Genomic DNA, 14,907 nt, shown 5'->3' with positions numbered 1-14,907 from the left:
GACCCCCTTCACCATGAGAACCATAGCCATGTAAATCTCTGGTCTCTAACCATCACTAACGTTGTCAAATCCCTAAATCTGGACCTGACCTGAAAACCAGGTCTGAATGAGGACTAATGTCTTCACTGTGAAGGTGTAAAACCAGTTCTTACAAAGACCCACAAACACAAATGTCCCCCTTCTCTGTTTCAATTTCTGCATGGACTCAGCAGCTCGTTACTATGGCAACAGCAACCTGGTTTCACAAATGACAGTAGAGCCTTTATTGTGAAGGGTATGGGTAAGTTGAGCGGCTGGGTAGCAGAGGTAACATCGGCGCACTCCGTCAGGGGTTTGACTCCCAGCTGATACCCGGTCTTGTACTTTATACCTCGTAAGTGACTAAATGTAGGTTCTGGTTGGACGACAGCAGATTCCTTCAGTACGACAGAGAGCTGCAGACATCATTACATCCCAAGATGCAATGTACTACCTACTGCAATGCTAGTAGGTAGTACAACTGCAGTTCCCCGCAGGCGAGTTAGTGGTTACAGTTCAGACTGGGGGCATCTCTGTATAAAACCAGCATCTGGGGGTTTATGGGTGAACAGGTGACAAGGTTTGACGTTGTGACAACAGTTAACCAACATGCTAATGATGCTAATGATGAGGTAACTCTGTTTGTTTCATGTCACGTCGTTTAAAGCATTAATATAAGGATCCAAGTGGGAAACGTTCAAAAACAACCAGAAACCTGAGTCAGACAAAAGTTAAACTCTTTATTTCTGCTTCTTTAGGGTTACGGTCTCGGGATGGGGGGTTCTACACTATCTCTCAGCAGCTGGTAGCTGACAGGTGATCAGGTAATCAGGACCAGCTGTTTCTGTTGGAGTGTTTTAAGTCACGGAAGAAAAAAATGACAGAGACGCTGCTACTCAGGATGGACACCCCTCCTACAGATCCAGGCTCTGGTCCTGGATCTGGTCATGCTGGTCTCACTGGTTCTCTTGGTTCGCAAACACTCCAGCTTCCCAGCGCAGAGCTCGCTGGCTTTTATGTCGAAAAACTCGAGTGGACTCCACCACCTGAAAAGAAACGTACGTAAGTAAGAATCTCAAAATGTTCCTCTTGTCTTACTCTGTTAGCTTAGAGAGGGCTGGAAATGGAGAACAGGCATGTCAGAACATGTGTGGTTTGAATAACAGTTAAGTATCTACCTGGCAGTTGATCTCACCTCATTGAGAAACTGAATAATTTGCTTTATGGGATGTGGCACTTACCTCATTGTTGATGTCATCAATGGGCTGGATTCCTGCATACTGAGAAAACAGACAAACATTTAAGCCAAGAGCGCCAAGGTTTTTCTGTCTTGGCTCTTATTTTGGAATTTATAATTGAACTGTCCCAGTTGAAACCAAATATCTAAACCACAGTGACACAGGTGAACTGTAAAAAGTACGGCAAGCTCAGAGGGTCAAAGCTCATTATATAACTTTAACCTAAATATGGTCAATCCTCCAAATCAAAGACTCACAGAACTGTCCTCCAGCTTTAGTTTGACTCGTTGGTCCTCGAAGTCCTGCAACAGGGTCTCTGTCAATCCTCGGGGGGGAAGGGGGACCGACCCGACCATCAAAGGGGAGGAGGAGTTGGGAGGAGTAAGGGGGTCCGACTGGAGCACCACAGGGGAGGAGGAAGAGGATTTGGGGGGGGGAGGAGGTGTTGAGGTCCAGGGCTGAGCAGTGACAAAGGAGACAGAGGGAAGACGGGTGGAGGGCTGAGGAGAGGATGAGGACACACTGACGGGTTTACCTGAAACAGGACAGGACATGGCATCATATATGACAAACGTGTGACATCAACAACAGCATTCATTACCATAACCTGTCATTACTCGAAAACCAGTAAGTGAGAGAGGAATTATGGAACTTTATATTTGTTGGTTTTATAACCTGTCGTAACTGACCCCCCAGGAACGACACTGGACTGTGTGGCAGTGACCAAACTGTCACCAAACTGGCTGTAAAACTGGACACGTTTCTGTCACAGTTAATTGTTGGTATTGTCAGAACTGGATCCATTCAGTCCAGCATCATCCGGAAGCTCTGGAATAGAAGGACATTACTGAGCATGCTCAGTGGGGCCAAAAACACAGAAGCCTGATGAGGAACATCCAGCTTTTTTTATAGCAGGTCCAGGACCAATGATTTTTTTCTTTCAGACTATATCACTGAGTGAAGTAGTGAACTGGCAGACGTTTCGTAACACAGGATCCAGTCTTCCATAGTCACAACCTCCCAGTTCAGATTTCATCGACCATTAACTGTTTGTTTATCAGTGGTTATCAGGACCATACAATATGGGTTAGTAGGTCTCTAGCCTACCTCCTAATTGGGTCAGTGGGCCGTTATCATTACAGACCTTTGTTGTCATGGTTCCAATTTCTCAGTTTTCAATTTGTCTCTTAAATCTGATGTTTTTTTTAGTTATTACATAATTTACACAAAAACATTTTATTACAGTTTAGGCCCAGAGATGTGCACAGTTCTGTTCCTGCTGTATATGAAGATACTGATCTTTAGTTCCCATGCGGACAGACCAACATGAACCTTCTTACTGCATGCAGATTGACAACACACACATTGTGGAACTGGTTCATTACTGTAGGTACACACCCTGTGTTTGTTCTGATTCCCACACAAAATGAATGTCTGATCAGGAGACTGAAGTCTGAACTCCACAGTTTGTGTGTAGATGACTGAACCACACGGGCTGATGCTTTTGCTGTGATCCACTTGTTACTGATTTACATTAACTGCAGCTGAAGCTGCTGGACTTTGTTCATTCCCTTGTTAAGTTACTGTTTCCAGTCTGCGTGTTGCAACAGCAGGAGCCACACCAGATTCCATTCAGTTTTGTGCTGATTATCAATCATGTGGGTTTTGACTGCTGCTGAGTTCCATCTCCATCGTTTTCCATTTTCTTTAGCCTTCAGTCATTGGTTTCAAATAATTTCTAGGAAAATCACATCTGTAGCTGTAGCAACAACATCCAAAATTACCACAATCAACAGTTATTGGACCAGAATGAAGACGCTGAGTCCTTTCAATCAAAGAAAATCTCACATGAACAAAACCAAAAGAAAAAAGAAAAAAACACTTTCATGGAAGACTAAAACTAAATCAAAACAAGGAGCTAAAGCTGATACTACTACATACCTGTGTTCACAGCTGGGTAGAACTGACGGACAGCCATATGGGTTGCCTGTTCCACCAGGGGAGCTGGAGAGAAGAGCTGGCAAATGGTTCCCTTCCTGGACTCTCTCAGCTCCTCCTCCCGTCTCAGATACTCCTCGATCTCTTTCTCAATAAAATCTGGAGCTCCTTCTCCTCTGGGCTGCAGTCCAGTGGAGTCCAGGTTTTCCTTCCAAGACCGAGACATGGTTGAGGTAATTTCAGTCTGGGGTGTCAGTGTTAAGGGGAAATGGGAGGATGAAGTTGTTTGATCCTGGTGGAAACTTCTTGTATCCTGGATCTCAGAGTTCCTCACAGTGAAGGAAGAGGGACCAAAGGTCTTTTGTACAATGTACAATTCCGTTTCTTCAGGGTGTCGGTGAGGACAGCAGGAAGAGACTTCTGCCTCTCCAGACTCAGACTGAGATCTTTCTTCTGTCTTCCTGTCTTGACGGTCAGACTCCAGCTTCTGTGAAGGATCTTGTTTGTATCGTCCCAGGATCGCTGCCTGCTGCCAAGGTTCCTCCTTCCTTTGGTTCTGCTTCTGGATATCTTGCTGGATGATGAAGCTCACATGGGTCTTCTCTTTGGTTTCGACCAGCGGAGACTGTAAACGTTTGGTTTTGATTTCAACCATCTCCAACCTGCCACTGCTGTGCTTCAGGCCTCGAGAAAGTCTTAGATTCTCTTCGCGTTCCTGAACTAACCGGATTTCCCTTTGAATTGGAGTCTCATAGTCGCTCATGGACTTTGTGCTCCTATTCTTCTGCAGAGTGTTGCTACTTAACACAACATCATCACTGTTGCAGCCACCCACCTCCACCAACAGCTCCTCCAGGCCAGAGTCCAGGTCATCGAACACACTGTTCAGCCGACTCAGATTCTCCACACTCTGGCACACTGTTACCTTCCCCCCTTGGTAGGTCTCATCTTCTTCGCATGTTTTAAACTCAGTTGTTTCTTCGCTGATCTCCACACTGTCATACGTCTCCCCCCTCTGTGATGAGGAATCATCACGGTCTGACTGCAGAGGTGAGTTCAGGTGTGACGTTGAGGGCCATGGAGGGCTGAGGAGTGCCTTCAACTGGTCCTGCTCCATCTTCAGGAACTGTTGCCGCGCAGCATTGAAGTTGATCTGCTCATTGTTGATGGTCCCAGGTTCTGCAGGGCAGAAAGTATCTGGTCTGGAGCTGACTGGAATGTAGCTCACACTGAAGCCTTCTATCAGCTTGTTTGTAGATCCACTCAGATCCAGATTCTCCAGCACACTCAGCTGATCTTTGAATGTTGGGTTCTTCTTTGGTGCTTGGTTGCGAATGATATCCTTGCGAAGCTGCATCTCCTCCTCCTCCCTGAGCACTTTGATGCCATTGTTTGGATCCACTTTGTAATATAAGTCTCCGTTGGTGTCTGAGAACAGACTGTCTGGCTTCCTGCTGCTGCTGTAGGTCTGTAGTTTGAATCCTTTTTCTCGCTTTAGGGTTGACAGCTGGGCCTGCCGCTGTGGTGAGACCATCCAGGCCTCATTCAGTTCGGCCTCTGGACTCGCCGGATCATCCACAAAGGAGTAAAACCCACAGTGAGAGCCTGTGCTGCTGCTGGGACTGCTGGGGCTACTGCAGTGCCATTCGTCACTCATGCTGCCTCTGTCCTGTGATAGTGTGACCTGTCGGGCCTGAACCACCACATCCTGGCACCCGTCACCCTGCTGGGAGGAGAAGACCACCGGGGAATGGCTGTGAGTGACGGAGATGCGATCAGAGCTGAAGACCAGGTTGTCAAGGTCAGGGGGATTGTTCCGGGGGGGGCCTGTGATTGTGCGCAGGTCTGAGGGTTGCAGGAGGGGGGACAGAGGCTTCAGCACCCACCTCCTTGGCGTACTGTCCATGGCTGCAGAGGGCACAGTGGGTAGCAGGAGGGGGTGGAGGTTCTAATGGAGGAAGACGACAAACGGAGCTTGAATTTTGAAAACTATGAGATGGCGAAACGTTCTGACGATCAGCTGCCAAGACTATCTGAAACAACAACAGAGGACAGTTACTATGGAAACAATGGATATGACACAGACAGCTCCGTTACTGTGGAAAGAGCAAAAGACAGGTGAGTTAATGTAGAAACAACACAGAGAAAAAGATACAGATGCCATGATTCAACTTCCAGTCAACAGAGAAGACAGTTACCATAGAAACAATTATAAACCCGTTACTATAGAAACAGCAGGTGATGCTCTTTCTGTTTATAGTCCTGCTTTAGTTCTGTAATTAATTAACTGGGGTTTTTGTTCTTTTATACACAAACAAATAATTTAATTTAAAAACATTTTCAGATTTAAAAAAAGTCATTGTGAGTTTGTTCGAATGGTGACCAGTAAAAAAACTGTTTCCCACAGATATGCAGTGAAGTAAAAAGCCACTGGGGGGTGGCTGTCACTGAGGTGGTGAACATCTGGGCAGGTGCCTGTCTGTCAGTGTTAAATCGGTCAGGTGAGCGTCAGGTAAGAGTAGGAGGATCGGCTGTTTTATGGAGGAAGTAAATCTGAATTCAGGGAAACCTGAAGATAACGTTTATCACAGCAGATCCATCAGTGATAAGACCGTTTACAGGGTCACCTGCACAGGTAACATAACTCAGGTGAATCTGTCCAGGTGAATCATGTCTGAAGTCCACTAAGTCACATTAGATTATTGTCATCATGCAGAGTTCCAGCAGTTTTAATAAGTTTAATTGATTACTCCAGGTGAGATTGATCAGTTATTTATTTTAAACTGACCTGAGCAGCTGTTTGCAGTGGTGGAAAGTAACTAAGTCCACTTACTTAGTCCACCACCGGCTCTTTATCTGACAGGTTGTGGAGCAGATGGTGACGTTTTAGTCACACCTTACAACATAAAGTCTTGTTGTGGAACATAAATAAACTCCTGCTGTTGAACAAGTGTTTGACAGAAACTGAACAAGCTTCAATTTGGAGTGTGTGACGGTGATAAGCTGCTGCTCCTCCTGCTGCAGCCTGCTGCTGATAAACTCGTCCTTATCGCACACAGACACACAGACGGAGGCAGAACTTTGGGAGTAGTAACAACACTCAGAGGGTCAGAGGTCACAGTCTGGATGAAAACAACCCCCCCTCCCCAAATAATGTTACACCTTCATCAGTGACCCACTGTGTGTGTGTGTGTGTGTGTGTGTGTAGTACTACAGTTAAAACCACATTACACGTTACAGAGACATTACAGAGATGTTACAGAGACGTTACAGAGATGTTACAGAGACGTTACAGAGATGTTACAGACACGTTACAGACACATCACAGACATGTTACAGACATGTTACAGACACGTCACAGAAATGTTACAGAGACGTTACAGAGATGTTACAGACCCGCCACAGACATGTTACAAAACTGTTACAGACATGTTACAGACACAACACAGACATGTTGCAGACACGTCACAGAGATGTTACAGAGATGTCACAGACACGTTACAGAGATGTTACAGACCCGCCACAGACACTTTACAGACATGTTACAGACATGTCACAGACACGTCACAGACACATCACAGACATGTTACAGACACGTTACAGAGATGTTACAAACCCGCCACAGACACATTACAGACACATTACAAACACATTACAGACATGTCACAGAAACATTACAGACACGTTACAGACACATTACAGACATGTCACAAACACATTACAGACACATTACAGACACGTTACAGACATGTTACAGACATGTCACAGACACATTAAAGAGATGTTTCAGACAGGTGAATCCTTCTTACCTCAGTTTTCTTGCAGCAGCATGAACTAAAACTTAGTCTGAATAAAAACTGACTCAAGTGACAAAGTTCAGCTTCTATCATACAATCTGAGGCCCCGCCCACCCCGCAAGGCCCCGCCCCTGCCACCACACACACACACACTCACACACAGAGCCGTGACTTGACTGACCGGACTACAGCAACTTCCTGACTGTGAAGACCACTGACCGCACTTTGCGTGGTCCACAAAGGTTACACTAAACTGCACATGGACAGCTGAGTCCTCTGGTGAAACCTACATGCAGTCCATGATGTGATTGAAAGGAAACAGAGTAAGGTGCTGCCCCCTGGTGTGTGTGTGGGTGTCTCACCTTGGTGTCGTGGTCCAGACTGTGAAACAGAACCTGCCATGGTGGTGTGTATCTGAACATGCTGGTCTCTAGGGTCCTGGTCTGGATGATAATGACATCAGACCCTCAGTCAGGAGGAACCCATCACTATCAAGTCTAAGAAACAGGTACACGTTGGAGGTACTTGTGTAGTGTCCAAATAAGTAGCATGCTCAGTACTACAGGTAAAAGTCTGTGTTGTGTTACATTCACTGCAATCAAGAAGAAAACAACATTTAAACCTCATCTCAAGATCTGGCTCTTTTGTTTCTGCATTTTTACAGCAATATTTTCTGATACAGCTCATCTTGTACTTGAAGAGACTCTGAGTTTTGTGTTGTGCTTTATTTGTTCAGCCCAGAATCACCTTCTGTCCTCAGAGTCTTGAACTGAATCAGGAAGAACACCCTGTAGATTCCTCTGCCTGGTTGTGAGTCTATTTAGGTTCTATAACAAACCTAAATGGAATTTGACGAACCTTTCTTGTGAAAATATAACACCAGCTTACATTACTTGATTATTAATACTATCATGAGTAGTACTACCAATAGTAGTAGTAGTAGTAGTAGTAGTAGAGGTATGTGATGAGTAATGACAGTGTGAGATTGATATTACAGCTAAACATGAAAAATCTAATTAAATGCGAAGTAACTGAATTTGGTTCATTTTCATGAACAATAAACTAAAAAAAAAACAAAAAAACTCAAAAGCAAAAGCAAAAGTACCCTAAATAACTGCAGTTATATAACTTTTAAGTAAAACCCAGTGTATGTCTGTGTTCTCTAAAAGTAACTGTATTTTGCACAGAGTCTGGTGCAGAGAGAAACAGACCCTGAAGCCGAAGAGGCGGAATTATGTGTTTACAAGCGTCAGGAACATCAGCTGTCAGTCATGGTGGGTGTGTCAGCAGCAACCAATCATACTGTCTGAAATTAGGAAAAGGGGCGGTGCTAGCGAACAATCTCAATTATTGATGAATACAGCAGCTGATCAGTTGATCACGGGAAGTCAACAAAGACAGGTGGATGATGATGTCAGACATGAGCATAAATAAAAACAAAGGACACAAAGGACTCACCGGCAGGTTCAGGTCCACCAGCTGATGGAGGACTGATCCACACAGACAGATGGTGTGCTTGTGTGTTATAGTGTGTGTGTGTGTGTATATGGGTGGGGTGGGGGTGTGGTCAGTCATTGTGTGTTTCTGATGATCAGCAGCATTCCTGACAAAATCTATTGCTCAGCAACAAACAACACAGACGGTGGAGGGAAGTATTTTACACATCTTACTCTATTACAGTCAAGATCGAAATACTGCTGCTTCTACTCCATTACACTAATTGAGAGCTGTAGTTACTTTACAGAAGGAGTAACAAATAGAACAGCATAAACCTTATAGGGAGTACAACAAAACTGTGGGTGCTCTTCTCAAACAACAGGGCACCGTGAACATAAATGATAAAAAATTAAATAAAAGAGCAATTTTAAAAGAACATACAAAAACATGGATAATGTTCAGTTATTGTTTGCAGTCTGAGTTGCCCAGGAGAAAAAGCTATTTGTTAGTCTGGTGGTGTGAGACTTTATTGACCTGAGGCGCCAACCAAACGGCAACATTTCAAACAAGTGATGAGTGGGATGTGTGGAGTCTCCTATGAGCCAGCATCAAGTTCTTAGTGAAGTCAGCTCAGCAGCAGCTGCATTTCCTGCGGGTCCTCGGGAAAAAAAAACTGCTGCTGAGCTTTCTTCACTAAGAACTTGATGTTAGGAGTCCAGGAGATGTGGCTGAATCTGATGGTGGAGACAGTTTCCACATGGTCTCTGTTGATGAAGAGGTGGGGCGTGGTCCTGTCTGTGCCTCCTGAGGTCCATAATAAGTTCTTTAGTTTTATGGACATTCAGTGTCAGGTTGTTGAGCACCAGACAGACAGGTTCTCCATCTCATCCCAACCACTGTAGTATCATCAGCAAACTTGATGGTAGTACTGGTTGGTGGGATGGAGTGCAGTCATAGGTACAGTAGAGGGCTGAGGGGAACCAGTGCTGAGTGTTAGTGTAATGGAGGGGTGGGGGCCGAGCCTGACAGACTGTTGCCTGTTTGTGAGGAATGTTTAATCCAGATGCAGCTGGGGGATGGGACCTGCAGGTTGAACAGTTTGTTGACTAGTATGTCCACGATGATGGCTGACCTGAATGCAGAGCAGTACTAGACAAAGAGCATCCTCAGACAGCTCTTTTGATTCTCCAGGTGGCTCAGCGCTCTATGAAGTATAATGGCATCTCTGATGTGCTGAGAGACTATTCACTCAAAACACTACACAATAACAGACGTGAGGCCTGCAGGTCTGTAGTCATTGAGCCTGTGTATGTTACTTATTTAATACTTAATTACTTATTTAAGTATTGCTACACTGTAAAAATACTGCTGAAAATGTTACTGAAGTAGAACTACCTATAGGGAAAGTGTACACAAGGCATTAAAAGACAAAGTACTGTGACCTCTGGGTGCTGTACCTGGGATAACCAACCTGTCAGCGAGCTGACACGAAAACCAGGACCTGGATCCTAAGAGTCCCCACAAAAACCTTCAGTTCATTAAGTGACAGTTTTAATGAAACAGGTTTTCATTAAAACTGCTGAAATAAAAAACTTTAAAAGTTTGAACAAACATTTGAACTTTTCAAATACAGTTTCTAAAATGATGCTTTTTATTTGCTTATAAACGTCCACTTTGACGTCTCCTAATGTCTCCGTCGTCCAAAACCAGAAGATTTAGAATTTATTTCAAAATCTGTTGATTAACAAACAAAATGTTTCAGCTGAAGTTTGAGTCTCTGCAGCCTGAACCTCAGGAGGACTCGCCGGTGAACTAGGAGGTCTCGGTGGAGGAGGGCTCGGTGGAGGGCACAGCAGTCAGTAAAATGTTCTCCAGTGTGACGTGGGGATTAACGTAACGCGTCAGTTTGCTGCTGAATCCTTTAGTCCGCAGGAAGTGAAGTCTGCCGCTGTCGATCAGCGTTTTACAGAGACGGCCGAGCTGTTCGCGCTCAGCTGCCGACAGGAACCTGCACAGACAGAAACAGGAAGTGATTGGTGCTCACGTCCCTGAAGGAACGTTAAATCTACAGGTCATCTACAGTTCACCCGTTAATGTATCAGTGTGTTAAAAACTAGGACATCGAGCTTTGAGGGACCCTGACCTATCACTGAGGTTTGAGCTTGGATATCTACCCGTTCATTGCGTCTCTTTCCTCTGCTGGTTCATGGTCCTCATCCTCTTCTCTCCGATTGGTCTGATCCTGAGGGGGGCAATCCTGACTGGACGGTCTGCGACCACATGTGGCCCAGCTGGACATCCGACAGAAAGCTGAAAACTCAGCAGGACCAAGTCCTCGCTGCAGGAAGAACTGTTGACCAACATAGTGACGCCATTCACAGCGATGGTGACAGCACAGAGCTACCGCCAGGCCGAGCACGGGACCAGGACAACGGTCAGAGCCATGTCCAGAGACAAGACCACCATTTGGGGCTGCTTCAGGGTCAAGGTCAGCAGCTGGTTCTGAAGTTCTGAGGCGTTTTTGTGGTGGTTCAGCGTGGCCTCCAAGTACTGGATTTTCCAACAAACAGCGCAGCGCCAGATCTGAGGACAGAAATCAGACCAGCTAAGTTTACCTTCTGCAAGACAAGTAATCAGAGTTTCAGATGTGAAGCAGACTGGCCTCACCTGTCGCCGCACCACACAGGTGTTTCCCGACTGCGACTAACGGCAGTTTCTTCTTCCTGAGCAGCGGGACTTTACCTGGAAACAAACATCCACAGATCAGAGAAAAGAGTCCATACTGAAATCATCCCTCTCCAGATGTTGGTCTCTTACTTAAATCCAGATGTTGGATGTCGACCTGCAGCCTCTCAAACTGAACTGCAGCATCCTGGTGTTTCCCGTCAACCTGGAACAGAACAGAACTGCTCAGACCAGGTTTCTTTTAACACAAACAAACAAACCTGAAACATCAGAAGGATTGTGTTTTTTTGATGTAAAGTTCACCGTGCCTTGAAGCGGGTACTACAGCGCTCCACTAGGAGCAGCTGCAGGTCTCTGCAAGAGTGGTCTTGGGTCTTCAGGGCCTCATGGATCCAGTGAGACAGTTTCCCTCGACCTGCTCCAAACTCCACAAAGCACCGGCCCCCTCCCAGCAGCCCCAGCTCCTCCAGGTGACCTAAGATAGAGGACTGGACACACAGGCTGGTAATGGGGTTCTGGTCCTGCAGATCTTTGGTGCTGATCAAGTCACTGCAAATTTAACTCAGGAAGCAGCGCAAATCACATTTGTGTTTAGATAAGAGATAAGAGAACCTTTATTGTCATTATACAACAAACCTTTGTAGGCACTTTCGGTTTCGGGATAAAAATATAAACATTAAAAACACAGTAGTGATAATTTGTGCAAATTCAGTGTTTTAAAATGGTTGTTTCAAGGTTTGAACCAACAGGTTGAGGCAGATGGCCGCCCACCCTGAGCCTGGTTCTGCTGGAACTCTTGAATTCAAAATTCTTCTCCTCACTTATAAATCCCTTAATAATCAGGCTCCATCTTATCTTAAAGACCTCATAGTTCCATATCTTCCAAGCAGAACTCCCCATTCTCAGACTGCAGGTTTACTTGTGGTTCCTAGAGTTTTCAAATGTAGAATGGGAGGCAGAGCCTTTAGCTACCAAGCCCCTCTCCTGTGGAGCCAGCTCCCAGTTCAGGTTCTGGAGGCAGACACCCTCTCTACATTTAAGACTAGACTTAAAATTTTCCTTTTTTATAAAGCTTATAATTAGAGATGGATCAGGTGACTCTGAACCATCTCTTAGTTCTGCTGATATAGCTTAATCTGCTGGGGGACCTCTACTGATAAACTGAGCTCCTCTCCTCTCTCCTTTCTCCTCTATCCATTCAAATGCCACCATTGCATGTCATTAACTTTGTGTCTTCTCTCTCCTTTAGTTGTGTTTCCTCCTCTCTGTCTCCCTCTCTCTGTACTTTTCTGCAGGTATCCTCGGCCTGGAGCTGTAAATCTCCAGAATCCAGTTGAACTGTCCACTGTTCTTGCTGCTTGCTGTTTCTGTTGTTGTTGTTGTTGTTGTGCCTTCTGTTCTTTTCTCTCTTCTCTTTCCACTCACCCCAACCCGTCGAGGTAGATGGCCACCCACTATGAGCCTGGTTCTGCTGGAGGTTTCTTCCTCTAAAGGGAGTTTTTCCTCTCCACTGTTGCCTAAAGCTTGCTCAAATGTGATTGTTGGGTTTTCTGTATCATTTTTTGTATAATTATTCTCTGTACGGTCTTAAACCTTAAACACTGTAAAGTGCCTTAAGATAACTTCTGTTGTGAATTGGTGCTATACAAATAAAACTGAATTGAATTGAATTTAAGTGATTGTTTAAGGTCTGAAATGTTTTCAGACTCCTATGCGCACTACCATTTTGCATAACTGATGATCTAGTCTGAGGTACCTGGTCCTGACCTCCTGCATCACTGCTCTCTTTATATCAAAGACCTCAACAACTCAGAGTTAAATAAACCACAGGTGCGTTCAGGTGTTTTAACGTTTACCTGCTGTTTCAGGTGTTTGTAGGCAGAATCTCCATTGTTTGGGTTGATGAGTTCTTCCTGGAGGACGGGATGAGACAGAATTCTGTCCTGCACATTGCACTGCAGCCCTGAGACAACAAAAGTCGGACACTGACTAAAAACCACTGAAAAACAACACTTTGTCCAGGTGTGTTCAGTTGAAGTATGTGTGTGTGTATATATATATATATATATATATATATATATATATATATATATATTTATTTATTTATTTCTGGATTTCTCCAGACATTGAGGCAAACCATCTCTGGAAAAAATCAAGGTCAAGCTTAAGTTTATCTTTAACACGAAGAGAAGAAGCAGCAGCAGCTCACCTGTGAACGCTGTCTTAAGTTTGTCCACCAGACTCTCTAATTGTGTCCTGCTGCACTCACACAGACTCACCTGAAACGCAAACAGAATCTGTCTTATAATTACTCTCATCAGTGTGAGTTAATGAAGCTGCAAAGCAGCCCTTACCTGGTGCAGTGTCTCCTCCCTGTCAGCTGCTCCAGCGTTAATGTTTTCAACGTAATAAATCTGTAGAACGGCTCAAGTTAAACCAGTACTTCACACTAATTCACTGATTCATGGATGATTAAAATAAAGAGTCCACCTCACAGGTTTGGGTTTCTCTCTGGAGTTACATTTCTTCAGGTGTTTGTCGAGTTTGTCTTCACTCACGGTGCTGAAGGGACAAAAACACAGACACACACAGAACCAGTCGCTTTAACGTGACGATTTACCGCACATTATTAAGTTAGCAGACACATGTTCTCTAATTAATTCACTCACTGTTTGGGGTCCAGAGGGCAGACGATCCTCTTGCTGTTTCCCTTCTCCTAAAAACACAAACACTTCACAGCTCCTTGACGTATAACGGCGGTGTATGATTGTCCAAATCTTGATTTTTGGTTTATATTTTGTTGTACTCTTTGAACTGTCCCTGAATGCAACTGACCTCTTCTTTTTAAAGATTGTAAGGTGGCTTCAAAGTGATTAGTGCAGGACATCAGGCCCAGTTTGTGTTCGTCAAGTATCATCACTATCGTTCGTTCACAGACATAACCATCAGTTCCTCTACTATTAATTAACCACGACGTTTAAATCATCTGCCATTATTCTGATGGCCTTTTTATGACTTCACAGAGACTGCTGTAACCATCTGGATGATGAAACGTTTCTAAACTGAAGCTTTAACTAAACTAAATAACTTGTTTTCCCGTAGGAAATAGTTATTGTAGATTCTAAATATGTCTCAAGAGCAACAATGGGAGTTTATCCGAGTTTTTGGACTGACAAACGTCACCGGTTCTTCGTGTCTGCTGAAATCGATAGTTAGCTTTCCGAACAGATCCTTGCTAACACGAGGGTCTAGCTTTAGTCTGTGTTCCGTTACGGCCTGTGTCCGTGAACTCACCATGTTGCCGTGCTCTCCGCAGAACCGTTTCCCGGTCCCGACAACCATTTTACAGAACCGTTTCTTTTTGTCCACGTAAAACCCGCAGCGGCCCGGTTCGGGTTCGAGCACGGCGGGTACGGGGGCCGACATGTTGGAGGCTGCATTCAGGGGATCATAAAACTGTAGGAAATACCTGAGTTAACCTAATTTCAAATAGCCGGAAACGCCAGTGATTTAGTTCAAACGAAAAAAAAAGTTAAATCTAAAATATGACAATTACAATAGTTTTAGTTAACAGTTAGATCAAACCAATACAACTACAGTAGTTTTAGTTTAGTTAACCAAACAATTTCCCTTTATTCAATTCAATTAAATTCAGTTTTATTTGTATAGCGCCAATTCACAACAGAAGTTATCTCAAGGCACTTTACAGTGTTTAAGGTTTAAGACCTTACAGAGAATAATTATACAAAAAAATGATACAGAAAACCCAACAATCCCATTTGAGCAAGCTTTAG

At 44.4% G+C, this 14,907-nt stretch overlaps 2 protein-coding genes across 5 annotated transcripts; both read right to left on the bottom strand.

Annotated features, from left to right (window-relative positions):
- Positions 1-744: 744 nt before the first annotated feature.
- misp (mitotic spindle positioning) lies at positions 745-7,081 on the bottom strand. 4 transcript variants are annotated; one of them, XM_026345696.1, is made up of 5 exons: positions 7,004-7,081; positions 3,198-5,227; positions 1,514-1,791; positions 1,260-1,298; positions 745-1,064 (listed from the first exon to the last, which is right to left on the bottom strand). In XM_026345696.1, the coding sequence occupies exons 2-5, from the start codon at positions 5,098-5,100 to the stop codon at positions 975-977; spliced, it is 2,310 nt and encodes a 769-aa protein (XP_026201481.1). In that variant the 5' UTR covers positions 5,101-5,227; positions 7,004-7,081; the 3' UTR covers positions 745-974. The 4 variants fall into 4 exon arrangements, with proteins under 4 accessions (XP_026201481.1, XP_026201485.1, XP_026201482.1 ...); XM_026345700.1 differs by having other exon boundaries at positions 3,198-5,142; positions 7,004-7,053; XM_026345697.1 differs by having other exon boundaries at positions 3,198-5,223; positions 7,004-7,039.
- Positions 7,082-10,065: 2,984 nt separating this feature from the next.
- Positions 10,066-14,716, bottom strand: trmt13 (tRNA methyltransferase 13 homolog). The gene is made up of 11 exons (XM_026346280.1): positions 14,408-14,716; positions 13,783-13,829; positions 13,609-13,675; positions 13,468-13,527; positions 13,323-13,392; positions 12,970-13,076; positions 11,422-11,601; positions 11,246-11,318; positions 11,096-11,170; positions 10,603-11,011; positions 10,066-10,436 (listed from the first exon to the last, which is right to left on the bottom strand). The coding sequence occupies exons 1-11, from the start codon at positions 14,537-14,539 to the stop codon at positions 10,241-10,243; spliced, it is 1,416 nt and encodes a 471-aa protein (XP_026202065.1). The 5' UTR covers positions 14,540-14,716; the 3' UTR covers positions 10,066-10,240.
- Between the last annotated feature and the right edge of the window lie 191 nt (positions 14,717-14,907).

This window comes from Anabas testudineus, chromosome 4 (assembly GCF_900324465.2).
Source record: "Anabas testudineus chromosome 4, fAnaTes1.2, whole genome shotgun sequence".
Taxonomy (NCBI): Eukaryota; Metazoa; Chordata; class Actinopteri; order Anabantiformes; family Anabantidae; genus Anabas; species Anabas testudineus.
This window is presented reverse-complemented; position numbering and strand designations above follow the sequence as displayed.

What these genes read in the sequence shown, in the direction of transcription:
- misp (XM_026345696.1), bottom strand. Translation starts at nt 5,100, where the DNA reads ATGGACAGTACGCCAAGGAGGTGGGTGCTGAAGCCTCTGTCCCCCCTC. An exon ending in CTACCCAGCTGTGAACACAG is followed by an intron (nt 1,792 to 3,197) that starts GTATGTAGTAGT and finishes GTCCTGTTTCAG; the next exon opens with GTAAACCCGTCAGTGTGTCC. An exon ending in TTGATGACATCAACAATGAG is followed by an intron (nt 1,065 to 1,259) that starts GTAAGTGCCACA and finishes GTTTCTTTTCAG; the next exon opens with GTGGTGGAGTCCACTCGAGT.
- trmt13 (XM_026346280.1), bottom strand. Translation starts at nt 14,539, where the DNA reads ATGTCGGCCCCCGTACCCGCCGTGCTCGAACCCGAACCGGGCCGCTGC. An exon ending in TGCCCTCTGGACCCCAAACA is followed by an intron (nt 13,676 to 13,782) that starts GTGAGTGAATTA and finishes TTGTCCCTTCAG; the next exon opens with CACCGTGAGTGAAGACAAAC. An exon ending in CCTGTGTGGTGCGGCGACAG is followed by an intron (nt 11,012 to 11,095) that starts GTGAGGCCAGTC and finishes TTCTGTCCTCAG; the next exon opens with ATCTGGCGCTGCGCTGTTTG.